At 46.3% G+C, this 12,154-nt stretch overlaps 1 protein-coding gene across 9 annotated transcripts in view; it reads right to left on the bottom strand.

Moving 5' to 3' along the window:
• ZMYND8 (zinc finger MYND-type containing 8) overlaps positions 1-12,154 on the bottom strand; it is a 423,241-nt gene that overhangs the window by 43,465 nt on the left and 367,622 nt on the right. For all 9 annotated transcript variants that reach the window (XR_003858448.1, XM_029614639.1, XM_029614638.1 and 6 more), the window contains 2 exons: positions 11,576-11,656; positions 10,813-10,891 (listed from right to left, as the gene is read on the bottom strand). Coding sequence is in view for 8 of the 9 variants with exons in the window: in XM_029614639.1 (XP_029470499.1) it covers positions 10,813-10,891; positions 11,576-11,656 (160 nt within the window). In the remaining variant the exon portion in view is untranslated. The remainder of the gene's footprint in view (positions 1-10,812; positions 10,892-11,575; positions 11,657-12,154) is intronic.

Genomic DNA, 12,154 nt, shown 5'->3' with positions numbered 1-12,154 from the left:
GGCTCGGGCACTGGTATGGGGCTGGTGGCACTGGCAGCTCAACGCTCCAGAGAGCTTTGAACATCACGAACTGAACCCTGCAGTCCAACTCCTCCTGAAAGTTCGGAGTGGCCAGTACTGAGGGAGGGGGATGAGGCATCACCGGCTCTTCCTTGGGTCTCCAAGGTGGCATGGTGCCCAGCACCAGTGTTGGTGGGGAACGCCTAGGACTATCGGGGGGCATTGGAGATTGAGGCCTCTGATGGCCGGTGTCACTTCGATGGCGGCCCTGCAGCCGCCGGTGTCACTCTAGAACTGGTTTACCTTTTCCTTGCTAATTTTGATGCTTTACCTACTTTTTAGTACAACTAGTGGCTTGCAGACACCCTCCCACTGATTTGTTCTCATGATACTAGTCTTATAGTTGCAGCATTGTTATTGATGGAAAATTGGTTTAAAGAAAACATACAAAATATTGTATCGCTAATTACACTGTTATTTTATCAAACGTATATTGATGAGCAGTGTGATCACACATGCTTGTTTATGTATCTTACTGATTGATACAATAAAAAATATTTCAACATAATTTGGAGAAAGATCGAGCCCTGCTCTCCTGCGGTGATACCTAAAGATCCCTCCCCCCAGATGAGAATTCCTGAGGCAATTTCCGAGTTTCCTCAGAGGTGTGCCTTGGTCCGGGTAGCCGAACCCAGCGTGGACTTTACTGCTGAAAGGCAGCGGGTGCAGGAAGCCAAGCATGGCAGTGATGGCCTAAAGCCCTCTCCCCCGCAGCCGGAGACCATCTCTGAACTCAGCCGGTAAGCGCTAAGCCCAGGTAGCCCAGGTAAGTAGAGAAGAACTCCTCCAATTCAGAGAAGTGGAAGGGCTTCAGTAAGTCTTTCCTCCAGTTTCCTTTCTTGGCACGCCATACCGACAATGTTCCCGACCCTGTTAGGGCAAGGGAAGGGGGTTTCCGAGCCGGTTGAGTGGCCCCCCAATGGGCTAAGCCCTGCTTCAGGCTCGGTGGGCACTCCACATGGCAGGCCGCGGCGGCGCAATCTTGCATGCGGTTTGATGCAGCACCATTTTCCCCCATTGACGTCAGCACGCATGGTGCGGGCCGGTCCTGTTGTGCACCTAATGCGTGCATAAGTGCACACACACCTGTGTGCATAACCGCGCACATAAGCACACACATACATTTGCACACAACCGGATGCTTATACTTACATGCATCGGGGCGGATCTGTGCGCGCTCGAGCTCAGACATTAACCGGCTGAACACACAAACAGTGCACTATGGCTCTGGCAACAAAGAAGCAAGGAAGAAGCGTGCTGGAACATAAACCACCTGGAAGCCCGAGTTGTCAGATTAGCATGTCTGCAATTCAACCACAGGCTCCAGGGACAGGCAGTCCACATGATGTTGGACAATGCAACAACTGTAGCCTAAATGAACCACCAGGGAGGAACCAAAAGTCACCAAGTGTCTCTGGGGATAGGCCACCTTATGGAATGGGTGAAGTTAAATCTACAAGGGACCTCGGCCTCCCACATTGCGGGGAAAAAGACAACGTCAGAGCAGACTTCTCAGCAGGGAGAGTCTGGATCCAGGCGAATGGGCATTGTCAACCAAAGCCTTCCAGCTCCTAGTAGATTGCTGGGGCTTCCCATTCATCGACCTACTGGCCATATCTCACAATGCGAAGGTCCCCCGATTTTTCAGTCGCAAAAGAGATCAGTGCTCCCAAGGAATCGACACCCTTGTCCAGACCTGGCCAGAGGAGGACTTACTGTACACTTTCCTCCATGGCCTCTGCTGGGCAAGGTCATTCGCAAGATAAAATGCCACAGAGGATTAGTCCTTCTGGTGGCCCCAGATTGGCCCAGACACCCGTGGTATGCAGACATGCAGAGGCTTCTGGTGGAGACCCCCCTATGCCTCCCCCCGCACACAGACCTTCTCCAACAAGGTCCGATCCTTCACAAGGATCCAACTCGGTTTTGTCTTACAGTATAGCCCTTGAGAGGGCTCATCTGACAAAACGAGGATATTTGGCGGCTGTAATTGCCACCTTGCTCCGCGTGCACAAGTTCTCGACGTCCCTGGCGTACATGCAGATCTGGAAAATATTTGAGGCCTGGTGCAAGGAATGCGGGCTGCCCGCTTGGACAACCAAGATCCCCATGATTCTGGAATTTTTACAGGACAGCTTGAACGAAGGGTTGTCCCTCAACTCCTTGAAGAACCAGGTGGCGGCTCTCTCCTGTTTCAGGGGTGAGGTGAACGGAACCCGCCTGTGGACGCATCCAGTCCTGGCCCGTTTCCTGAAAGGGGTTAAACACCTCCGATCACCCTTAAAGTGTCCGGTTCCCCTATGGAACTTCAATCTAGTATTGGACTTATTAGCAGGGCCTTCTTTTCGACCGCTACGCAGTCTGTCTCTATGCCTGTTAATGCTGAAGACTGTATTCTTGGTGGCGATATGCTCGGCTTGTCGCATCTCTGAACTACAGGCGCTGTCATGTCAGGAGCAGTTCCTTCAGTTTACTCCAGGAACATTACAGCTTCGCACCGTCCCTTCCTTCTTGCCAAAGCTGGTTTCGGAGTTTCACCTGAACCAGTCCATTTCCTTACTGTCCCAAGAGAGATGCAAGGACACGAAGACTACCACCACCTATGCCACTTAGAAACATAGAAACATAGAAATGACGGCAGAAGAAGACCAAACGGCCCATCCAGTCTGCCCAGCAAGCCTCACACATTTTTTCTCTCATACTTATCTGTTTCTCTTAACTCTTGGTTCTATTTCCCTTCCACCCCCACCATTAATGTAGAGAGCAGTGATGGAGCTGCATCCAAGTGAAATGTCTAGCTTGATTAGTTAGGGGTAGTAGGGGTAGTAACCACCGCAATAAGCAAGCTACACCCATGCTTATTTGTTTTACCCAGACTATGTTATACAGCCCTTATTGGTTGTTTTTCTTTTCCCATGCCGTTGAAGCAGAGAGCCATGCTGGATATGCATCGAAAGTGAAGTCTCAGGCACATTTGGTTTGGGGTAGTAACCGCCGTAACAAGCCAGCTACTCCCCGCTTTGTGAGTGCGAACCCTTTTTTCTTCTCCCCTGCCGTTGAAGTAGAGAGCTCTGCTGGATGTGTGAAGTATCAGTTTTTCTTCAGCCCTGCCGTTGAAGCAGAGAACTATGCTGGATATGCATTGAAAGTGAAGTATCAGGCTTATTTGGTTTGGGGTAGTAACCGCCGTAACAAGCCAGCTACTCCCCTCTTTGTGAGTGCAAATCCTTTTTTCCATATTTCCTCTTGCTGTTGAAGCTTAGAGTGATGTTGGAGTCACAGTAACCATGTATATGTTTATTGAATAAGGGTATTGTTTCCAGGCAGTAGCCATCATTCTGGCGAATCCCCCACTCTAGGCTTTTAGTACATTATCTGGAATGTTTTAGTACAGTATCTGGAACGTTCAGAACCAGTGGCTTGTTTGTTCTTCACGGTGGAAGGAAACAAGGTGAAGTGGCTTCGCGAGCTACCAGAGAGCTTGCTGGATGAAGGACGTGATCACGGAAGCTTATGTAGAGGCAAGGAAGCCTTTACCCCTTCAGGTTAAAGCTCATTCCACTAGGGCCCAGGCAGTATCCTGGGCAGAAGCTAAGCTGCTGTCTCCTGTCGACATTATCGAGCAGCGAAGTGGTCCTCCTTACACACCTTCTCCAGATTCTATCGCCTGGATGTCCAGGCCCGAGAGGATGCAGCTTTTGCAAGGGCGGTGCTAACCAGACCGCAGACAGCCTCCCATATTGTTCGGGAGTGGCTTTTGTGCATCCCATTGGTCCAGTCTACACTAAGGAGAACAAAATTATCAGGTAATTTCTCCATTTCCTAGAGTGTAGCCAGATGGACTCAGCATCCCGCTCACGGCTACCCATGAACGGTACCAAGGAATCACCCATGAGGTGAATATCAATTCCAAGAGGTTACGGGTAAGCCGTCGCCCTATCCCTAGATCAGGACATCTATAATATTGCTGGGATTCAGCGCTAATGTTTGGTTGAATACAGTAACGGTCACCAGTTTTTTAATCAAGTTGTTAAGTTGTACCCAAATTTTATTCAAATTTTTAAATAGTATGTCCGCAGTGGCTTTTGAAGAGAATAATGAATGGCTGAGGTCACTGCAGGGGTATATCTAAGGTGACAACAGCTTTGAAACCTGACTCAGTCTCCATCTGCTAGCAAGGGAGCACATAACCCATTGGTCCTGAGTCCATCTGTCTACACTAAGGATAACAAAATTATCAGGTAAGTAATTTCTCCATTAAAAACCTATTTGTTTAAAATGGCATTCAATATTAACAAAACAGAATGAAGCCTTATAACCCATGCTATAAAGCTAGCACTAAAAGAACAAACAACATTCAGGCCGATACAGTAAAACCCGCAGGAGAGCCAGCGCTCCAAGGCGAGCGCCCGCTCTCCCGACGCTGCACAGGCCACTCTCCTGTGCATGCGATTTAGTATGCAAATGAGGGCCCATGGTAAAAAGAGGCGCTAGGCACTAGCGTGTCCCTAGCGCCTCCTTTTTTGACAGGAGCGGCGGCTGTCAGCAAGTTTGACAGCTAGCGCTCAATTTTGCCGGCGTCTGTTCTCAAACCCGCTGACAGCCACGGGTTCGGAAAGCGGATGCCGGCATAATTAAGTGTCCGTCTTCCGACCCGCCGGCCGCAGGCCAATTTAAAATTTTTTTTTTAAATTTTTGATTTTATTTTTGGGGCCTCCTACTTAATATTGCTATGATATTAAGTCGGAGGGTGTACAGAAAAGCTGTTTTTTCTGCTTTTCTGTACACTTCCCTGGCGCCAGCAGAAATTAACGCCAGCCTTTGGGCAGCCTTTGGGCAGGCGTTAATTTTTGAAAGTAAAATGTGCGGCTACTGTATCAGCCCGATTGTTTGATCAGATTGTATAGATTGCAAAATTAGACTCATGCTGTATTAGCATTTATTTCAGTGTAATGTTTATTTTAATTTGCTATTTTATATTGTGAATATAACATTGTAATCCCTTGGTGAGAGCAGTATATAAAACTATTAAATAAATGGGTGTGTGTATTTATTTATTTATTTTTAGGTTTTTATATACCGGAAGTTCCTGTATACAATACATATCACTCCGGTTCACAATTAATAAATATATATATATATATATATATATATATAGATAGATAGATAGATAGATAGATATAGATATATATATTTTTTTATTTAATTCTTTTCTATACCAATATTAGTGGTTACATCATACCGGTTTACATCCAAACTGAAGGTAGAAAGTACATCAAAAAGGGACAGGGGGTGGGACTACAAAGAACAGGAGAGAAGGGTAGCCGGGAACTGGCAAGCAAGAAGTCAGAATAAAGAAATAACATGTTAAACAATGTAGCATAACTTAAATATATATATATATATATATATATATATATATATATATATATATATATATATACACACACACACTAGGGGCTTCACTTGCCAATCCTGCCAGTGATATAGGGGTGGGGGGATGGGCAGGTATGGGCACTATTGCCCTCTTGGAGTCTGTCCTGCTCGCCCTCTCCTCCCCCCCATTTGTATTAGGGAGGTGGTGGTTTACGTAAAGTGAATGTAGGGGTGGTAGGAGAGGATGGAAGTGGTGTAGGTGAGTATGTGTGCACACATTCCACCTCGTGTGTGTGGGGAGGAGTGGTGAAGGGTGTGCGTGGGGTGGAGGTGCTGGTATATGGGATTTGAGGAGGGAAAAGAAAGTGTGAGTGTGAGGGTATGTAGTGTGCGAGTGTGTGAATGTGAGTGAGAGTGTATAGGTGGATAAAGGCAGGTGGTGTGGAGGTGGGTCTGCAGCTGGTAGCGGATATGCTGGGACTGGGGGCAGTTCTGTGTGCACTGGCTTCCCCCTCCCTACTTCCTCCCCCTCCACACTTCCTCCCCCCCCCCCCCCAGTGTGTGTGTGTGTGTGTGTGTGGGAGGGGGTTGGTGGGAGTAGTTTAGGGGGTTGTGGGAGTGGTTTAGGTGGGGAGGGTGGGTGGCGTATGTATGTGTGGAGCAGGTAGGGGGGATGAGTTTGTGTGGGGTGAGGGTGTGGGTGTAAGAAGGGGAGGTGAAGTGGAGACAGAAGGCTATGAGCACAATTTTTCTATTACTCTCCACTTCTCCCCTTCCATGTTCCCTCTCCTCCCCCCATGCCAACTCCTTCCCTTCTCACTTCTTTAACTTATCCCCTCTCCTATCTCCTGTTTAACTCTTCTAACTCATGCCCGCCCTCCTCCTACTCTCCCTCTTTCCATCTCCTGCCTAATCTGCCTACCTCTTCTGGGGAATGAGAAACCCCACCAGCCTTTCTAGATCTGTCATTCCTCTTTTCTCTTCCTCTGGTGGGTTTTGGGAAACCCCAGAAGCCTTTCTATTGCTGCCTGCCACTGCTACAGTGTTGCTTGTGTCTGTGTTCCTGAGGTCTCCTGCATCAATTTTAGCAGTGTGATGGCTCCAGATGAGCATTACTATGTGTGTGAATGCAAATGCACTGTGATGCTCACTTTGGGTTGAAGTTGTGGGAGTGGAATGTGGTGGCACAAGAGATTTGTGGATGGGATGTATGTATTTAGGGAGGGGTTTATATGGGGACTTTGGGATGTATGGTCATTGTGGTAGTGTGGGTGAAGATGAAGATGAGGAGTGTGTGGGTGGTGGTGTCAGTAATGTGGGGGTCGAGTAGAGGAGGTGAGTTGGTACATGGAGGTAGGTAGATGTGCAGAGTGAGTGTTACAACTGGGTTTGTGATTGGTGTGTGCTGGTGGAGTCAGTGGTGTACATTGGGCTGAGTGTTGCGAGTGGCTGTTGAGAAGTTGTGTGTGGGTGAGGGTTTGGAGAGGTGTTTCCGGTATGATTTTGTGTTTGAAGGGGTGAATGTTGTTGTTTGGGGACAGAGGTGCATTTGTGGGTTTCATGCATTGGGGGTTTGGGGAGGACTATGGGGTGTGAGGGGACATGGAAGGTTGTGGGGGGGGGGGGGGGGAGAGTGCAGGAGTATGGACACTTTTCTCATTGCACATCCCACCTTCCAATTCTTCTTACTTTCTACTTCCTGACCCTTTCCTTCTTCCTCCCACCAGCACAAGTTCTCTGCACTTGTCTGCTGCTTGCCTACCCCCCTCCCTTCCTCTGCTCTCTTAAAGATAGAAACATAGAAATGACGGCAGAAGAAGATCAAACAGCCCATCCAGTCTGCCCAGCAAGCTTTCACATTTACTTTTTCTCATACTTATCTGTTCTTCTTGGCCCTTATTAGTAACTTTTTGGTTCTAGTTACCTTCCACCCCCACCATTGAGGTAGACAGCTGTCCTGGAGCTGCATCAAAGTGAACTAACAAGCTTAATTGGTTAGGGGTAGTAACTGCCGCAATAAGCAAGCTACTCCCACGCTTATTTTGTTTACCCAGCCTGTGCAATTCAGTCCTTGTTGGTTGTTGTCTGAATATAAATCCTCTTTTCTTCATTCCCCCTGCTGTTGAAGCAGTGAGCTGCATGTATTCCAAGTGAAGTATCAGGCTTAATTGATTTTGGGTAGTAACCACCGTAACAAGCAAGCTACACCCACGCTTATTTGTGAATGCAAATCCTTTTTTCCACATTTCCTCTTGCTGTTGAAACATAGAGCAATGTTGGAGTTGCATTAACCATGTGTATGTTTATTGAATAAGGGTATTAATCACCAGGTAGTAACTGTCATTCCCGCAAGCCACCCCCATGCCTCTTCCCTTCATTCACATCCTCTAGACCAGCGGTTCTCAACCTGTGGGTCGCGACCCCGGCGGGGGTCGAACGCCCAAAACACAGGGGTCGCCTAAAGCAGGGGTCCCCAACCACCGGTCCACGGACCGGGCCGTGGGAGTTTTTTGCCGGTCCGCGGCACCGCCAAGCACCGGCAGGTGTGTTGCGCGCTCCCGGTCTCTCCCGCTGCCGTTGCCGCCGGGCTGTCAGCACGTTCAAGCCCAGCGGGAACGGCAGCGGCGCTAGAAGAAGCTGTGCACCCGTGGCTGGGCCTTTTCTTCTTCCTGCGCCTGCCCGCCCCCCCTCCCGTGACCCGGAACAGGAAGTGAATCGCGGTGCACGGGAAGGAGAGAGAGCTGCGCCGCGCGAAAAAGTAGCAGCAGCGGCTGCAGCATCGGTCCTCGAGCAATAGAAGTAGCCGGTAATGGAGAAAGGAGACAGCAGCATGAGCCTCCCGCGGCCGATGGGATTCTTCTTTCTTGGCCAGCGGAGGCTGCTGCAGCTCCCATTTGTGCTCAGGGGAGAAGAGGAAGTGAGTGAGAGAAAGAGAGAGAAGCAGCCAGCCAGCCTGTGTGTGATTGACTGGTCAGAGAGCTGATGTGTGTGTGTATGTGAGAGACAATGAAAGTGATTGCTCAGGGAGATGACTGATGTGTATGTGAGAGTGTGAGACATTAGTCAGGGAGATGACTGATGTGTGTGTGTGTGAGAGAGAAAAGGCATGGAAGTGAGAAGTCTGGGTATGTGAGAAAGCATGGGCGTAAGAAGCCTGGTGTTGTGGGGGTGAAAGAAAGCATGGGAGTGAGAAACCTGGGTGAGTGTGCATGCATGAGAGAGAGAGACTGCTTGGTAAGGTGATGGTGCGTGTGAGAGAAAAAGACTGGTGTGTGTGTGTGAATATGAGAGAATGTGATTCAGGGAATGAGAAGCCTGTGCACGTGGAGAGTAAGCATGGAAATGAGAGAGACTGGTGTGTGTGTAACAGAGAGAAAGTGATTATGGGAATGAGAAGCCTGTGCATGTGGAGAGAACAAGCATGGGAGTGAGAGACTGGTGAGTGAGTGAGTGTGTGTGTGTGTGTGAGAGAGAGAGAGAGACAGAGAAAGTGATTATGAGAGTGAGAAGCCCATATATGTAAGTAGAACACGGGAGTGGGAAGCCTGTGTGTGTGTGTGTGTATGGCATGAGAGAAACTGTTCAGGAAGGTGACTGGTGTGTGTGTGTGTGTGAGAAAGTGATTATGAGAGTGAGAAGCCCGTATATGTAAGTAGAACACGGGAGTGGGAAGCCTGTGTGTGTGTGTGTGTGTATGGCATGAGAGAAACTGTTCAGGAAGGTGACTGGTGTGTGTGTGCCAAAGACTGTTTGGGAGATGATTGGTGTGTGAGAGACAGAAACTGGTCATGGGGGCATGACTGGTATGGTGTGTGTGTGTGAGAGACATAGGCACTAAGGAAGAGGACCATAAGTATAGAGCTTAGCTTCTACTGCTGCTTCTGGTGAGTGCCACGGCCTGCAGGGAAGGGGAGTAGGAGAGCTGCTGGAGGGGGTAAGTAAAGGTGGCTTTTAAGTTTATTTTTCTTGACTGCCATTTTAATTGTGTGATGTCTGCTTTTTTGAAATATTTTATTGGTGTTTGGAGAATGCTTAATAGTTTTTATGAGTTTTTAATTGTTGGATGTTCATAGCTGTTTTGAAACATTTATTCTGCTTATTAGTATAGTTTTACAATTATTTCTGTGTGGGGATCTATAGCTGCTTGCTAGTTCTGTTTTCCTATTAAGAGGTGTATTGGTTTTTAGGACCTGATTTAATATTTGTAGTGTTGCCTTTTCATAGATAGGGTTGCTCCTGTTTGAGTGTATTCCATAATACAGGTGTAACTGTGTGCGGATTAGTTTATGTGCATTACTACAGATCCTGGGAGTATGTTAGGTCAGTTCTGTGTCTGTTACCGAGATGAGATATTTTGCTAGCATGTAAGCGTTTGTATCGGTCTTATTTGTTGTGTTTTCTCAGAGGACATGCATTGGTGGTAAACTGCTGTCTTTTCATAAGTAGGGCTATTGAGCCTGGAAATAGAAGGAGTTTGAGTTGCTGTTACTGAGATGTCACTAGAACCAGAATATCTTTTTTGTAGGGTGAGTTGTATGGGGAATGTCATAATTCTGCTTTACATCCATTATTGTGGGTCAGGGGGGTTCCTGTGGATACAAACTGTACTTTTACATCTAGCCCTGTGACGATCATGGGTCAGTGTGCCATGCATGTGAGAACCTATGGTGAGTTGAGTTACATTCACATTATAAATGTCATAATTAAATGATAAGTGTGCACTAAAATCCAACCCCATCCATAACCCCGCCCCCATATGACCAAAGCCCCGCCCTCACCCCACCCTCACGGGGCGAGGGCGGGGCGAGGGGGTCACCGCAACATGAGGAACTGTATTGCGGGGTCACGGCATTAGAAAGGTTGAGAACCACTGCTCTAGACTTTATGGATCCACAGTGTTTATCCCACGCAGTGTTTATCCCAAGCAGCTTCTCAGGTGGTTAACTGACCACCTGAGAAGCTGCTTGGGTCTCAAGTTTCACAGGGTTCCTTCCTCTGCCTGCTACTCATCTCCTCCATACCATCACTGATTGGGAGGATTCTGTAAGCCCTGGTAGGAGTCTGATTGTTTTATTTGCCTGCTTCTCATCTACCGTTTCTGCCGGCCCCTTACAGATTCTTAAAAGTGTGTATGAAAAAGCAGCTGCAATCATTTACCTCTTGAACAGCAGTACCTGTAGTCTCTCCCGCTGCCACCACCCTCCCACATTATTTGCTGAACCCTGTACATGCGCACATGTGCTGAAATGATTATCTGGAGCCCCTAGTAATCTTATAGCATTTTTTGGACTAAATTTCAGGATAAACACTCCCTCCCATCAGGCTGGCGTTTCTTGAATATTATTCAACAGATAACTAAGACTGCACTTCTCGTACCAAGGTTATGCTTCATTTCAGCGAGCTCTTGCTGATGCAACCACTGCAGCTTTTCTATTTCAATTCTCAAACGTCGAATCTGGGGAAAGGAGGGGAGGACAGAAATATTGACCAAAATATAAAGACTACTCTTTATTTGATACATTTGGTTTTCTACCTAATATCATAAGGACCACAAGGTAATTACATACAAAAAAAAACCAAAACACCCAGCTCTAAGGTTATATATACAAAATTAATTCTGTACCTTTTAACAGAGATCTTTTTTGTATTACAGAAACACTGAGGTCTCAGACATTTACCACCAAATTTTCCCATATCCTGGCCAGAGAATCATCACTTAATGTTGCAGGAATGACTGTTAATTGTCCATTTCCTGCCGCAATATATATATATATATATATATATATATATAGACAGAAAGATAGATATAGATATAGATAACAGTCAACAAAGAAGCAGGAAGGCAAGACAACTTTTAAACAATTTTCTGTCTTACTGTTCTGCTTCTCACACTTGAATAAATTTTCTTGGTAAGCATCTCTAACAGGGTTTCATTCTAGGAACCACCTGCAGGTCCACAAGGAGCCAGTTCAATGCCCAAATCCAGTTTGAGAACCACTGCCTTAATATACATATTCTTTATCCTAAGTGTTTTACATGTATGAATGATTTAACAGGTGCATAATTGTAAACCACTGATTATTATATTAAAGACTGAGGTGGTATAACAAAAGTATTAAACCAAACAGTAAGCTCCTACCTCTGCTATAGTATTTCCAGTAGTATTTTTAGAAAGGTCATTGTATATTTCTGTCATTGTGCCTTTTATTGCATCCATCATCTGAAAAAGAAAAAAACTGATGTCTTGCTCTGACATATATTAGGAAGTCAGTAAATATATAGCAGGGTAAAAAAAAAAAAAAAAGAAAAGAAATGCATCCAAAATTGTGTATTCTGTACACAAAATACTATTATTTTCAAGCATAAAACTAGATCCAACTGGAAATCTTTCCCAGGCAGATAAAGCTCTGTCAGTAGTAACATATAGCATTAACTAGTAAATATGTTCAATCAGAAAAAATATTAAAACATGCTATAAAATAGCCTTGGTTGTCTTCCTATAGCTCCTAAATGGATAAACCTGCCTACTGGGCCAAAAGAGTACTGCCAGGAGAAATGCCGATGTATTTTGAATTTTGTTGTTGACATTTTAATGATTTAAATAAATAAAAAATACATTCTAAAGTGTGTAATATTAAATGCTGCTAAATAAAGCTGTCTAGAGCTGCCTTTCCATGGTATTTTGGGCTAAGCTGAACTATTATTGGAAAGTCATAAT

The sequence above is a fragment of the Rhinatrema bivittatum genome, chromosome 8 (assembly GCF_901001135.1).
Source record: "Rhinatrema bivittatum chromosome 8, aRhiBiv1.1, whole genome shotgun sequence".
In the NCBI taxonomy this organism is placed as follows: Eukaryota; Metazoa; Chordata; class Amphibia; order Gymnophiona; family Rhinatrematidae; genus Rhinatrema; species Rhinatrema bivittatum.
The sequence above is the reverse complement of the archived record's forward strand: the minus strand, read 5'-3'. Positions and strand labels throughout refer to the sequence as shown.